This window comes from Sprattus sprattus, assembly GCF_963457725.1.
Source record: "Sprattus sprattus genome assembly, chromosome: 8".
Taxonomy (NCBI): domain Eukaryota; kingdom Metazoa; phylum Chordata; class Actinopteri; order Clupeiformes; family Clupeidae; genus Sprattus; species Sprattus sprattus.
The window spans coordinates 26,893,280-26,908,688 of NC_137927.1; the positions used below are offsets into that span (position 1 = coordinate 26,893,280).

At 40.9% G+C, this 15,409-nt stretch overlaps 2 protein-coding genes across 2 annotated transcripts; one reads left to right on the forward strand and one right to left on the reverse strand.

The window, feature by feature from the left end:
* Positions 1-2,922: 2,922 nt before the first annotated feature.
* Positions 2,923-6,749, forward strand: fth1a (ferritin, heavy polypeptide 1a). The gene is made up of 5 exons (XM_080843930.1): positions 2,923-3,204; positions 4,606-4,711; positions 5,170-5,316; positions 6,030-6,155; positions 6,296-6,749. Exons 2-5 carry the CDS (start codon positions 4,610-4,612, stop codon positions 6,452-6,454), a joined length of 534 nt encoding a protein of 177 aa, XP_080700056.1. The 5' UTR covers positions 2,923-3,204; positions 4,606-4,609; the 3' UTR covers positions 6,455-6,749.
* Positions 6,750-12,626: 5,877 nt separating this feature from the next.
* Positions 12,627-14,473, reverse strand: rplp2b (ribosomal protein, large P2 b). Its single transcript, XM_080843022.1, has 5 exons — positions 14,383-14,473; positions 13,837-13,960; positions 13,445-13,493; positions 13,217-13,312; positions 12,627-12,748 (listed from the first exon to the last, which is right to left on the reverse strand). Exons 2-5 carry the CDS (start codon positions 13,957-13,959, stop codon positions 12,669-12,671), a joined length of 348 nt encoding a protein of 115 aa, XP_080699148.1. The 5' UTR covers position 13,960; positions 14,383-14,473; the 3' UTR covers positions 12,627-12,668.
* Positions 14,474-15,409: the final 936 nt, after the last annotated feature.

The following is a 15,409-nucleotide window of genomic DNA, read 5'->3' on the forward strand; positions in this document are numbered from 1 at the left end:
CTGTTCACAAAAACCTCCAGACACAAAAACAGTTTCTTCCCCCTCGCCGTCTCACTACTGAACAGCTTACCCACTGTAGCATATATATTTATTTTATCCCTGCACTTCTTGCACTCTCCACTTCTTCTTTTCACTATTGATGTAACAATTCACAGCTCCTGTATATACTTTCTTAAACTTCTTAGACCATTGCACTGTTTGTTTTTGTACTGTATTGGTTTTGTATTGAGTTGAAATGTATATTTTGTGTAAGCACACTGAGAGCCACTTTACCAAATCAAATTCCTTGTTTGTGCAAACTTACTTGGCCAATAAAACCTGATTCTGATTCTGATTCTGATCATCAGCCATTGGTTACATTTGGTTGTGTGAGACTCTTTCCTGGCCACCAGGGGGAAATGTCCCACTGTAAAACAGTACTGATGGATTTTCAGCTCTTATTCAGACACATCTGAAAGAAAGGACCGATAGAATAAAAACGGTCAGAGTGCGGTCAGAGTGCACCTTTGGCAGCCCTGTAGACCTGGTTTGGAGGCCGGGTAGGGTGACTACGCTCACCCTTGGCTACAAATGGTGGCAGAAGTGGGATGGCTTGCTGTAAGGTCATTGCAGACATGCCCGTAAAACTGTATGAGGCACCCCCAGGTAAGTTGACCCCTGTGTGAGGGACCCCATAGATGGGTGAAGCACTTGTGTGTGGGGCGCTCTGGATGGGATAAGTATGGTTGGTGGATCCGCAAGGAATGCCTGTTTGCGTGAAGCGCAAGGGTGTGCTTCCCAAAGGTGAGGTCAGTGTGGCGATGTGCCATCACTACACATAAGTATGTGCTCTGACTGCCATACCAATGAGCCTGGGTCTTTGGCGTTGCAGTCAGAGTGCGTGTTTGGCACCCCTCGCTACAGCACACTTTGTAACTTTAATGAAATAATATGACACTTATAACAGTAGCAGTATCGACAAAAATCAATATGGTTTCCCAATCAAAACACACCTCACTATCATGATGCTTCTTTACACTTCAAGCACTGATTGGCAAAACATAATTGTCACAAATACTTGAACAAGAATTTAGAAGATGACTAAATGTAAGTTTTGAAAATATACATTGCAGAGTGACTTTTACATGGTTCACATAAGGTTGTCAAAATGCTTACATGACTATATTTCTCCAACCGACTGTATTTACCATGTTGTCAAATTGATGGTGGGTTGTGGTAATGATAGTGGACCAATGGGCAGGCTGTGTCATTAAACACCTCAGAGGAGCTGATCTAGAGGTTCCTCCCATACCTGAATCCATCACGCACAGACACATACTCTCTGTCGTCTCTCTCTCTCTCTCTCTCTCTCTCTCTCTCTCTCTCTCTCTCTCTCTCTCTCTCTCTCTCTCTCTCTCTTTCTTTCTCTCTCTCTCTCTCTCTCGCTCTTTCTCTCTCTCTCTCTCTTTCTCTCTTCCAGGCTGACACCTGCCATATAACACATAGGGTCAGAATAGCGAGATTAAGTTGTGTGATAAACATAATATCCACGTCTTAAAATTTGATATAAACACACACGCAAATGTTCGCCAAAAGGATGCCAAAAGTAGGTGTGTGCATTGTCATATATAATTCTGACTTAACTCATACATTCCCACTTTGTCATGGTTATATAAAATGCTAAGTCATGGCAGGCAAAGAGTCATTTAACAACATGTGCTGAACCCTTCACGCTCACAATGACTAAAGCAGTGACGCATCATTCCTAAGACTTAATTGTGCAACTTCCAAACAGACCCAGTTACTAAATTCCCAAAATGACCTTTTGTCACAAGACCATTCTGCTTTCACAATGCGTGTTGAGTATTATGAGAACAACACATTTTTCTTGATACCCGTACTTCAATTAAACAAGACATATTCTGCATATTTATGGAGATATTCAGGAGGAAAATTACCACTTTTTCAAAAACAAAAACCGAGATATTTAAGATATGGAAATAAGTATTCAAGAAAGTCCATGAAGCATTAGAAGCAAACTAAATGCACCAGAAAAGACTTACAGATGTCTGTGAATGCAATGGTTCCTGATTCCATCAACTGCAATTACATTTTGAGTTAGGCCTATAGGCATAAACATTAGTCATTGAAAACTGCAACCTCAGAGGCTTACATATTACCAGCATAGGTTTAAAGCAGTCACGAGAACAATTCAACTAACAATAAAATATTTTATTGGGAGAAAAGTCTACGATTTAATTCACATTTAATGGTTTAAAAGCAGGAGGTACCAAACATAACCAATGAATGATGATGCTGGCAATGACTGGAATAACTTTATGGTCTCTTTAAAAGCATGCAGACATATAACTTTTGTATCTGATGACAAACTGATTGTACATTTTAGATTATTGTGTTGCTTGAAAGATGCTGTTTTTAACAGAAATAAAATGCAATAGACTTTTGATGCTGTTTACTAGTGTATTTAGCATCTTATCCTTAATGTTCTAAATGGGCCAATAAGGATGATAGAAGTACCTGAAAATGATTAAACAGAAGCCGGTAGTGGTAGGCATATGCATTTAATTTGTATACTTTACATGATCATGTTTACTGTAATATGATTTTTTTATTCAACACAAAATGGTTATAGTACTGGTCTTTATTATATGTATTTTAATTCAAGATAAATTTGTTCCTCACAAACACCTTGGACTTGAGGACTAGGCTTCTGTCTAGACATTATCCTGACCACTGAAATAATGTAGGCCTATATTATGATTACAGTAAGAAAAATGAATTCTAAACTTTTGTTTGACTTTGCGCAGTTACCACGAATGCAGCCTCAGACATTATGCATAGGTGAGCTTTTCTCATAGGCTAGCCGCTCGAAGAAGGCGGTCCACACCTACGTCATTACTTCATATCCTTCTGACTGCGCCACACGGTGAAAGTCACATCTATCACGGACAGAGTGAAGGTTACCTGCTTCAACAGTGCTTGAACGGCAACCCTACTTTTGTCTGAACTTGCGCCTCATTTATCACCATTTTTGATTTAAGTATAATTGCAGCACAAGCTTATTAGATATCGCTTAAAAAGAAGGCACTTCTCACTTCGAAGACGAAATAACATTAGCAAGTTAACGTTAGCTTTATTCGGACTGTGCTACTTGCAAGCTTTCAACGAAAACATTGCCTTTTAACACGAAGATAATCAAAAAAGGTAAGTGTTATTTTATGATAAACGCACCACTATCCTACCAACCTATGAATAGTCTGTATGAAAATGTAAACGGTAGGTCGCTAGCATAGTCGTATTGTTAGTGTTAGCTGGACTATGGCGGGGCCTCCCTTGGACAATTTTAATGAAGTTGAAAAAGGACGCTTGAGATGATATTCAGTTACCCGGTCATGACTTGTCTACCTTCATTATGCCTAGTCTTTTTCAAAAAATGCTGACACATTTTCGTGTTTAGCCTAAGGAGAAAAACGTACTAAAATGCACTTGTGTGTGTGTGTGTGCTAGAACTCACAACGCTACTTAGCTAGCTATACTGAAGCGTTTGTTTACGTATCTTGTCGGTGCCATTGGTCACTACAAACTGTTTACGCTTTACCCACGGTGCCGTGTCTTCTTAAGCTACTATCGTAACAGAGTTAATACCTGCATGATTTTTAAGAAACTGGCCAAAAACAGTCGAGAGTTCAATATGTTTTATTACATTATAGCGCAAATCTGAGCTATAAAGTTGATAATTTACAATATTGCCCAACTCTTTGACGTCTCTACCTATCCATAAAGAAAATTTGAGTGGCAGCCAAGGCAGTCCAAAAGTCAAGCCCACGGTAAACACTTAATTGATAACTATCTTTACAAGACACTTGGTGCCAGTTTTTCTTGTCACGTGCTCTGCCGCTGTATCGGGTCAGATAAGAAGTTGAACGTTAACGGCAGTGGAATAAGTCAACTTTTTTTAAAGTAGTCAGTTTATACAATCAACTTGCTCAATAATTGCAACCTCATAGTTTGGGTCACGTATACATTTCTATTGCAGAGAAGGTGGATTCATGTTTAGGATTAGACGTGTGTATGTAACGTTAGATTCGAATCCCGATGTCCCAGAAGGTAGTACATGAAAACATTAAACCCAATGTTAATTCCCTGTATTTCATCATCGGCCCTTACACATACACTCCAGACTGAAGGAGCATTACCCAATTTCCTGTTAACTCTCCAAGGACGTCATCAGATTCATTTTTTGGTGAAAACGATCACGTAAAATGAAACACACTGTTGGTTTCTTTTATCATCACATTTCTGTCATCACAGCCTTTTAGTTTCCTGACGACCTTGTATGAGGACATCCGGAATGGTAGGGTTGCCAACCGTTCCTTATCGTACCGGGTAGTCTCGTATTGAACAAATAAGTGACGCGATTTTCGTACACGTCGTTTCGTATCAAACTTTCATATTAAATATGTGGGGTGTCCCTCATTTCCCCACGTGGCCACTGTACTGGGCGGTTGACCCTGTTAAAATTGTAAATATCTATCTTTCAGTGCAGCTTTGACCTTTTTTATCACATCTGTTTATGTGTTATTCTTTTATATATATATTTTCTAGAAATATGACCGCTCAGGTGAGACAGAATTTCCACCAGGACTGCGAGGCAGCCGTCAACCGTCAAATCAACCTGGAGCTGTATGCCTCCTATGTCTACCTGTCTATGGTAAGAGAAACTACAAAACCTACAGAAAGAAGGGTTGAAAACTGCTGAAATGAGAGGAGGGGTGGTGTCTTATGCAGCAAGGGCAGATTGAACTTGGATGACTAGGGCATGAAGTGGGTGAGTGACTGTTTACCTCAGTTAAACCTGGGAGCAGTGGGTTCACATACTTGGTTGTAGATAAAAAAAAAAAAAAAGTCAAAGTTCATTCATGGCTTGCCCTTACCTTACCTGGAGATAGCGAGCATTTTCAGAGTATGAAGTCATACTCTGAAATTAAACAAATGGCAACACATTGGTAGAATTTGTATGTAGTCCTACATACAAATTCTACCAATGTGTTGCCATTTGTTTAATTTGAAGGAACAGTGATGGCTGGCTCTTTCTCTTCCCTTATTTAAACCCCAAGTATGCCATGTTTCTCCACACTCATGTGAAGTTGCCCTCTTTCTCCTATCCAGGCATACTACTTTGACAGGGATGACCAGGCTCTGCATAATTTTGCCAAGTTTTTCCGTGCCCAGTCTCACGAGGAGCGTGAACATGCTGAGAAACTCATGAAACTCCAGAACCAGAGGGGTGGCAGGATCTTCCTGCAGGACATCAGGGTGTGTATTTAATCTAACTTGGTGTGAATGCGTGCCCTTATGCATGTCTGTGGGTGAGTGTGTTTGCATATAAACTGTTGGATAGCTTTTTTATGAGCTTTCTGTGTGTGTGTGTGTGTGTGTGTGTGTGTGTGTGTGTGTGTGTGTGAATGCCAGTTTTTGAGTGTGAGCGCGTGTTTGTGTTTGTGTTGGTGTGCATTGGGGAGATATAGAGCCCACAAAGGGAGGTGACTAACAGGGCAGCGTAGATACTGAGGGAGTGAAGGGTGGAGCACCTATCTCTCAAAGACATTAAACCTCAACTGAAAGGGAACGTCTCGTAATATCACAGTTTTTTCACAGACAAACCCATCATGACAGAAGATAGGAAAACCGAAATGCCAAAAAAGCACTTTGGCCACAATTCCTTTTAAGCAAAAGTAGTTAGTTACTGAATTTAAACGGATGGATGAGGAATAATGACGCCCAAATGCACTTTACAAAGTGAAACATTTAGTCAGCCAGACAACTGTGGTCAGTAAAATCTGGGTTTCCAGGACTCATACCTCAGTGGAAAGTCCCAATGTGGATTTCACTAAATTGTTGCGATGTTTCCATACTTTGTGAAAAGCCCCCCGACAGGGTTGAGGGTAGTGTGTCCGAATAAGATGTGAATTTGAGGTTGTGTCACTGAACAAGTGTGTGTGTGTGTGCTGGTGTTGTGTGGCCTACAGAAGCCTGAAAGGGATGAGTGGGGAAGTGGAGTGGAGGCACTGGAATGTGCCCTCCAGCTGGAGAAGAGTGTCAACCAGTCCCTGCTGGACCTCCACAAGGTCGCTTCCGAGCGCGTTGATCCTCACGTAAGTACACACACATACACCTAGAAGCCACTTACCTGTGATGGATCTCTGTAGCCAATACCATGTCATCTGGTTATGGGGGAAGGTTACAACTTTTAAACGTCCTCCTGGCCCTCACGATCTGCTGTTCTCCCTCACAGATGTGTGATTTCATCGAGACACACTACCTGGACGAGCAGGTGAAGTCCATCAAGGAGCTGGCAGACTGGGTGACCAACCTGCGCCGCATGGGTGCCCCCCAGAACGGCATGGCCGAGTACCTGTTCGACAAGCACACGCTGGGCAAAGAGAGCAGCTAAACCATCCCTCCTCCCAACCCCCAGTCCCCACTCCCACCTCCCACCTGGCTGCATGAATCTCTTTAGCTCAAGCTCTTTGGTCATCTGCTGTTAAGACCAGTCAGTTGGCCCCTATCAACACTCTGCTTGTTCTCCTGCACCCTGCTGTCCCCCAAAAAAAACACAGTTCCCATAAGCCATAGATTTTATCATCATTGTTTTTGCTTGTCTTCAGTGGTTGACGCGCCCGTCCTTGGCTTTTGTTGTGTTTTATTACTGATGTTATTATCAAACCAAATAAAGGGAACCCTCTGGATTCTGACTGTCTGTGTTGTCTTGTAACATGAAAAAGGAACTGTAAATATTGAAGTATGAAGTGAAAGTCCTCTCTATGGCGGAGGTGGTCTAGACACACACACACTCTGAAATCCACCTCTGCATTTAACCCATCCAGGGAAGTGACACACACACAGTGAAGTGAGGTTACACACTAACCCGGAGCAGTGAGCTGACTGGCGGCGCCCGGGGAGCAGTGATCGGGGTTAGGTGCCTTGCTCAAGGGCACTTCAGCCGTGGATGTGGGCATGGTAGAGCAGTGGTCTACCACTACCCCCCCCCCCCCCGCCCATTTTTCCTACTGGTCGGGGATCAAACCGGCAATCCTACGGTTTCCGGCCTGAAACCCTAACCAGTAGGCCATGGCTGACCTATTAACAACTACGGTCTAGATGCCTCGAAAAGGGAGGAGAGTAGAACAATATAACAAGTGTAAACAAGTATATATTCATTCAAGCTTCATTTTTTCCAGGTTGGTTAAACAGGGTTGGGTCGTACAAGTGACACTACTATTATTCAGTTATTTTGTTCTTAGTTGCCTTTGTGCTGTGAAGAGGGAAGTGTGAATTAAAACTTCCTCTCACTTTGGGGGTGAGGTGAATGTACTTTGTAAAACCAGTTTGTAAGTATTTGTTGCTTTGGAAGGCGTTTAGGGACCGTGCCCACAAATTAAAAACTCATTATCGTTATTTCACATCATCATTTAAACCTGTGGAGGTGTGCTGCGTTAAGTTCAAATACTACAATATGAAGAAAGCCATTTTTTTACCCATAAAAGTATATTCTAAAAACTGAATAGAAATAATTGAAATAGTTTTACACTTTTGAACTTTACCAATTTACCTTCCACAAGAGATCATGAGTCTTTCTTTGGTTTCTTTGGACAGAAGATCAGTTATAGGTGGTAACCATGCAACACATGGGTGGAGAGTGTTATACTATCAAGAAATGAATATCTATATACAGGCACACATACTAATACACAGGGATTATTTACACATATATACATACATATATACGTACAAATTAGTGAAGGACAAGTCTTTCAAACACCCTTGTCTCAGAGAAATAAGCGAACCCCCCATATGCAGGCCTGAGCAACGGTTGAAATAGGAAGTGTATGGCTTTAAGGGACTTTTCATCCTTTTCTCATTTTGAGCTTTTATGATCAGAACAGTTTTACTTCTGTTTTAGTTTACCACGAAAACAAGGGTATTTTAGTCAGTCAGTTTTGCTTCCCTGCTTGCTTCCTGAAAAAGAGAATCAAAGAGACAATTTCTTTTATGCCAGTTTGTTCCTCTTAACTGGTCTAGTCTGACTGAAATCTTCCCTACCAGGTCTACCCTTAGGCAATCCTGGTGCATATCGCCCCCTGGTGGTAAATATCTGAAACCAGTTCAAAAGGTCATATTAACATAGAATAGATAAAATAATAGAAGACAGAATAATTAATACTGATGCTGTATTACTAAACCATATCCTTGTGACGATGCAAACACCTATTATTCATCCATTTAAGAAGCAATATGTAGTGCCGTTGTCAAATAAAAAATGTCTTCATGCTTACCATATTAGAATTTGTATCAGTGATTTGCTTAGATTCTGATGGTCAGGTGAAATTAGAATAGTTTCTCTTCTAGACGCCTATATAAAATACCTTAAACAACACTCTAAAACCAAAGGCCTAAAACAACCCTTACCTTTGAACACAGTTCAAAGGTCGTTCCCTTCCCCTCACTTGCCCTTGCAATGGTGCAGCTGATGACAGCAGATCACGACCATTTATGTAAGAAGGTAAAGCTCTTATAATCGCACACCATTATAGGATTGCCATTGTAGTATATTCTCTATCTCCCTGCCCAAGCGTTCACCTGGCACTGTGTTTAAACATGGCTTATAGAGGAAGATGTGCTGCGGTCCGGCCTCATCGTGATGAGCAGAGATCTGTTCTCCCACTGACTGCATCTGCCCTTCAGCTATTCACCCGGGCATGGAGTGGATTTGTTCTATTTGTTTTTCTGGGAACTGACTGAGCAGTCCAGGGAGGATGGCCAGTTCTTCTTCCTCTCAATGTTATGCCAGGATCCGAGGTGTAGTTGTATCGAGAAGTTTGGGCATCCCTGTGGAAATAACAGATTTGTTTATCATAAATCCACTGGAATTGCCATGAGCTGACCATTACAAATGACAATTCCTGATCTGCTTTGAAAGTTCTAACAAGTGAAATGAGACTGACAAGTTCATGTCTTTACAAGTGGAAGGATGCACAAGCTTTTGCACATGCCACAATTACTGTTTTTCTTTCTTCTTTTAGCTTTAAGTTCATGATGTTCAGTAAAATTGCATAAAAAATGTCTGTTTGCTGCAGGAATTTGTTGTTACGAAACAACCTCTTCAAATCTTAGAGTTGATACTTCAATGAGTGTCAGAAGGCCGAATCAGAATATTCACTCAAACCTTTACATATTATACAAGCTCAGCCACTCAGAATATTCTTCAGAGAGGACCTCCCTTCCTAACTGGCACCTTGACTAGTGCTTAACTTGCACTTCAGCAGTTACATTCCTGCACATCTTTTTTCTTTCTATGTCGTTTTTCTATTTCTTATGTAAAGAAGTATTTATTGTTACACCAGGTTTTTATTGCTCTTAGTCTGACTGTTCTCTCCCTTGTAAGTCGCTTTGGACAAAAGCGTCTTCTAAATGACTAAATGTAAATGTATTCTGCTCAGTTGTTGCAGAGAAACATTTTAAGACAATGTTGACTTGTGAGAGCTGGTTTGTGTCCTTGCTAATGATTCAGAGAATCTGTTTACGACTTTTTGGGAGGCTTCGTCTGCCCTTGACTTGTATGCATCTCTTATCCCGAGACCCCTCTAGGAATGCTTTGCTGTCTTCCACAGCCTGCACCTGGCTGTAGGCCTGTTTTCGAAAACAAGCCTCACCTCTGGGAACAGGCCTTTCTGTTTGACCTCAGAAGACACTCCTCTCTGCACACAGGCCTTTCTGCCTGACCCTACATGACACTTGTCTCTACACACAGCTTTTCTGTATTACACTTGTTTTTGCAAAACTGCTTCATGTTCGCCACACCGCTGTATTAAAACCATGATTTTTTTACAAGTTCTATTTACTTTTCACTTTGAAAATCAACTATGGAGGATTTTGTTCAGGGGTCAAGCATGTATATTAAATACTGGATATTACCTTTTATCTTCCAGGTGACCTCAATGGGGTCCGGTTGAAAGAGGGAGTGGGGTCAAGACAAAGAATGCAATGGTTTAAAAAGAGCATGTGTGTATAGCCAGGAAACTTGTTTGACAAGAGTGTAAAAACATAAAATCAAAGGTCCCCATTGCTAGATGCTAGCCCTGTAGACTGATCAGATTATTGATTTTGATATGACACAATGTAAATGGAAATGTAACTTCTGAGCACCGCCAGAGTCAGGTAGGCGCTACAGATCAGTTTCACAAAAACCTCCAGACACAAAAACAGTTTCTTCTCCCTCGCCGTCTCACTATTGAACAACTAACCCATAGTAACATATATATTTATCCACTGTAGCATATATATTTATCCATGCACTTCTTGCACTCTCCACTTCTTCTTTGCACTATTGTAACAATTCAGAGCTCCTATACTTTCATAAACCTCATAGACCATTGTTTGTTTTTGTATTGTGTTGTAATGTATATTTTGTGTAAGCACATTGAGTCAGTTTACCAAGTCAAATTCCCTGTTTGTGCAAACTTACTTGGCCAATAAAATCTGATTCTGATTTGCGCCAGCTCAGGAAGTACAACCTGCCTCAGCTGCTGATCCAGTTTAACACTGCATTCATTACAGTGCATGAAATGCCCTGTATTGTTATTCCTAGGCATTTTCTTCTTCTTCTTCTTCTTATTCTTCTTACCTTTTTCTGCGATTAATTCAGCCCGAACCGCTTAACGTAGAAACTTCATTCAAACTTTGTCGCGTAGGCCTTGTAAAGGACACTTATGCTATGTATTTTTCACTTTTCTAAACTTTATACTTTTTAAGATATTAAATAAAAACGAATCTAAATTTTCCCATTGACTTACATTGGGCCATTATGACATCATAATAGGGTCTTTAAACTGGCTTGCACCTGTGCTTCACTGACAGCTGCACCAAATCAAAGGAACCTCTTCTCTGTCCCTCTCAATTTAACTGTAACTAGGAACATTAAGACACCTTCCATTCTCTACTTTTTTTTCTCTCCATCTCTCCCTCTTTCTCTCTATCCCTCTCAGTCTACTTTCTCTCACACTCAATCTCTCTTCTTCACTCCATTTTTATCTCCTTTTTTCAATATTTTCACTCTTTTTCTCTTCCACTCTTCTTTCCTTCTTCCACTCTTCTTTCCTTCTTTCACTTTTCTTTCCTTTCTTCACTCTCCTTTCTTATTTCCTTCTTTCACTCTTCTTTCCTTCTTCAACTATTATTTCCTTCTTTCACTCTTCTTTCTTTTCTTCTTCCACTCTTCTTTCCTTTCTTCACTCTTCTTTCTTTTCTTCTTTCCTTCTTTCACTCTTCTTTCCTTCATCCTCTCTTCTCTCCTTTCTTCACTCTTCTTTCCTTTCTTCTTTCCTTCTTCCACTCTTCTTTCCTTTCTTATTTCCTTCTTTCACTCTTCTTTCTTTTCTTCTTCCTTTCCTAACTTTTGCATTTCATGCGCTGGTATTTCCTTCAGGAGATGCATTTTCTAGTTTAGTCTGTTCTCTGCACATCCATCACGGTCTGGTTTGGATCGCCACCAAACTGGACAGGAACAGACTACAACGGACAGTCAGGTCTGCATAAATGATTATTGATGCCGACCTGCATACCTCCAGAGCCAGGAAACGGGCAGGGAAGATCATTGCAGAACCCTCACACCCTGGACATAATCTTTTCCGACTCCTCCCCTCTGGCAGTACACCAAAACCACCAGATACAGGCACAGTTTCTTCACCCTTGCCATCACTCTAATGAACAGTTGACTACAAATTATTTTATTATATTTATTTAATCCTAAACTGTTGTTTTACTGTATATTTCAGTGTAAGTACATTGAGAGCCACTAAACCCAGAGTCAAATTCCTTGTATGTGAAAATGTACTTGGCCAATAAACATAATTCTGATGTATACAGATAAAATAATTACATTGGTTACCATTCCCATCACGAAAGGTGGAAATCCAGTACCAAAGGTAAGTTCATTTAAAACGTAGCCATCCTGAGGCTTGTTAAAGTGACACTACAGCTTTTCAGATTGTGAAGCAAATAAGTTCTTTGACTAGACCTCATGAAGTTAACTTTGGTTGAAAAGTAAACCTTCATCACAAAAAGCACAAACAACTTTCAAAATTAGCAGTGTAGCCCAAGATACAATTTATGGTAACCAGTACAAATGTTGGTCAATAACCAATCCCTCAAAGTACAACACATTTAGTTCTAAGATGGTGCCGAGTTAAGGCCTGAGCTTTTCTTAATTAAGTTGTATCGGAAAAAACTAAACTCCTAAATGCCTCCATATACCTTTAAGACCTGTGTTCAACTGAAGTTCTGCAATCTCCCAATATCCTATTCCAAACGCTTCAGACATTTTAGAACTTCACAGCAAACTAAATGTTATTACACTCGCCTCCCAAATGCCTGTGTAGCAGCATAACGATACAATCATAACTATCCACCATTAGTTGCTTTACAGTACCTGCTGAGAAACTACAGGGTTCTTTTGGTCTATGACTTATTACTTATGTGTTCAAGAGAAGCAGGTCAAGCAGATGAAACTGGTGAAGAGTAACACAGCCGTGGCTGTGCAATGATTTTCAGAAATCAAGTCTCAGAAATGGCCGTTTATACAAATATTTTATTAGCTTGGTTCAGAGAGTTTAATCGAAAAGTCCGAATCCCATGTCATCATCGGATCCTTCCTCAGACTCCTCCTTCTTCTCTTCCTTCTCCTCAGCAGCTGGGGATAGAAGGACAGGTGTCAGAGGGCCAACATGGCAAAAACAACAAACTGACATCCTGAATTTGGCTAGATTACACTTGAAGTAGGAAATCTAGCTCTCATGTGTAAAAAATATATAGAGGGTTGTGTTCCTTGCACAGGGATTACTGACTGACTTTGCTGATGAGTACTTTGGAAAGAGCATCAGCATACCTGTGAATAGCTACTCACTAATACTATACCCACAGCATATTTACTTTCAATAAAGGATCAATGGTGCCCAGTTAAAGTGAAAAGTTGGGGGCAACATGATATTCATGATCAATAACCAGAGGTAATCTTCCTAGTCCCAGTAGCAGGTCATGATACACATCTTAGATTATACTACCCTTCTAAAACACAAGTGAACAAGCATGTGAGACTACATCCAACTGGTTGGTCGTACTGAGCGCAGTAGCATCCCACAGCCCTATAGGAGCAACTAACCTGCGGCAGCAGGCGCAGCGGCACCACCACCTCCACCTGCGGAGGCGGCAACAGCCACAGCTCCTCCGGAGGGTACGCTGGCCAGTTTACCGTAGCCTATGGAGCAAGAGATGCATTAATATCCAGGACAACACAATCTACATGGTGTGTACCAGGTTACGGTTAGTTGGAAACACATATTGGTTTTTATGGCCGTTTCTTTGCTGGAATGAATATAAACAAACTTACCCTGAGCGATCACCTCCTCAACACTCTTGCCACTGAGTTCGGAGACGACCTGCAAGTGTAACATGTTCAAGATTACATTGAGAACTTATAATGATTTGATTAGCCTTCTGATAACCACCGCACTGGTGAATTAAGTATGTGCAGGGCATTCAAATGGGAGCAACTCTGAAACATCTGATCTGCCAACAGTGCTTTACACTGGCATCCTACAGAAAATGTGGCAAACCCAAACATTTATTGAGATGGTCTGAACTATTGTAAATCTGTTGCTGGTTAACTTTTCAGAATCTCACACTGACAACACATTTACGAAATCAAGACCGTCAGTCATGTCGGTAAATCTAGGGTTCGACCCGCTTTACTGTCAATATGTCACGCTGAGACAAATATACCTTGTCCAAGCGTGTGTCATCGGCCTCGATACCAACGCTTTCAAGGATTTTCTTGATGTCGGCGGCATTTGGGCTATCCTTGCCACTGAGGGACGCGAGCAGGTAAGCAGCTACGTAACGCATCCTGAAATAAAAACGCAAACACACACATTAAACCCAACCCGTTAAATCAAACATATCTTGATATAAGTACCAAGTTGCCTAACCGTTTTTTTCGTTCGTACATTTTTACTTCATGCAAGAAATGTGCGACCCCTTGTTAGAAATACAACTGCATTAACGCTGTACAGTTATCACTACAGCATTCAACATTTCCCCCATTAACTGTGAAAGCGGGGACTCTAAAAGGACACGCATGGTATTCCAAGGGAGCTAGCATTAGCGGACAGCAGCTAGCATCCTTGAGTAAATAAACATAAAATCTTCGCTTCACATCAATGTATATCCACTATTTATATGAACATGGTCAAAGGCACAGTTTACGTCACATTTTTAGCTACAACCCTTTGTGGTTATGCACAAAATAAGACTTAATCCAATACTCACTTTTCTGAGAGCGTGGTATGTCGTGTTCACGGCAGAGCTCGTACGGGCGGAAAGGAAGTAGCGTTGGTTTGGAAAACGGAAGAAGTGTCAGTAGGCGGGCCTATGTGAAATTCAATTGGTCAAGAGAGGTGCCTATTATATCTGTTTCCTTCCGTACGCGCGCTCAAGTGGCTACTCATCGTCAGACGTCAGAAAAAAATCTTATTATGTCTGTGTGGCAGAGTGGCTTTCTCTAAGACTACAGGCAAAGCAGTGTTTAACGCCCCCATACTTCAAAAAACATTATATTAAAATAAAAACACTTACAGCAATCACGTTTCCCTTCCTTTAAAACATTAAAATGTGGTCGTTTTCCTGCCACAGACAAGAGCTCGTCTTCCTGAATTCAACTTCTATTACAATCAAATTCTAACTCAGGCCGATGGCCAGTTGTTTCTTTGCTCAACTCTTGGTATTTCTGGTCTTTATGATGGTAGGAGTGGGGGTCACTGCTTTTCAAGTGTATCCAGAATTGAATTGCCCTTTTCTGTATTTTTTACATTTTTTATCATGAATGGATATTGGCCTAATTCTGCAGTGCATGCATTGTTTATGGCTCATCTCGGTACTTTTAAAATTATTTTGCAGAACTCTGCATGCAGGGTCTCAATTGGATGTTCATCTCATTTGTTGAATTCTTGATTTGGAAGTGGACCCCACATTTTGAGCCAGATTGAGATTGAAATTTCTACAGGAATGTGTTGCTTTATGGCATAATAAGCCCTGTGTGCTATTTCTCTTAAATTATTCACTGCAAGATTGAAAGTTCTGTTTGGGGCCCATCTGTATGGATTCCTGAGGTGGGTTCGCTTGCTGGGCTGGGTAGATGTGGTGTTATTCCTTCTCTATTTTAGATACATAGTGATTTGGCTATGGTCAGACAGAGATGTTAATGGTTCATCAGAAAATGTGTTTATACCTGTTACCATGTAGTCGACAGAACTATTCCCAAGAGGTGAGCAAAATGTGAATCATGAGTCCCCTCGTA

Coding starts and splice junctions, on each gene's coding strand:
- rplp2b (XM_080843022.1), bottom strand. CDS start 13,959: ATGCGTTACGTAGCTGCTTACCTGCTCGCGTCCCTCAGTGGCAAGGAT. Junction 13,494..13,836: donor ATGACACACGCTTGGACAAG/GTATATTTGTCT, acceptor TTACACTTGCAG/GTCGTCTCCGAACTCAGTGG. Junction 12,749..13,216: donor CGCTGCGCCTGCTGCCGCAG/GTTAGTTGCTCC, acceptor TTCTATCCCCAG/CTGCTGAGGAGAAGGAAGAG.
- fth1a (XM_080843930.1), top strand. CDS start 4,610: ATGACCGCTCAGGTGAGACAGAATTTCCACCAGGACTGCGAGGCAGCC. Junction 4,712..5,169: donor CCTATGTCTACCTGTCTATG/GTAAGAGAAACT, acceptor TCTCCTATCCAG/GCATACTACTTTGACAGGGA. Junction 6,156..6,295: donor CCGAGCGCGTTGATCCTCAC/GTAAGTACACAC, acceptor TCTCCCTCACAG/ATGTGTGATTTCATCGAGAC.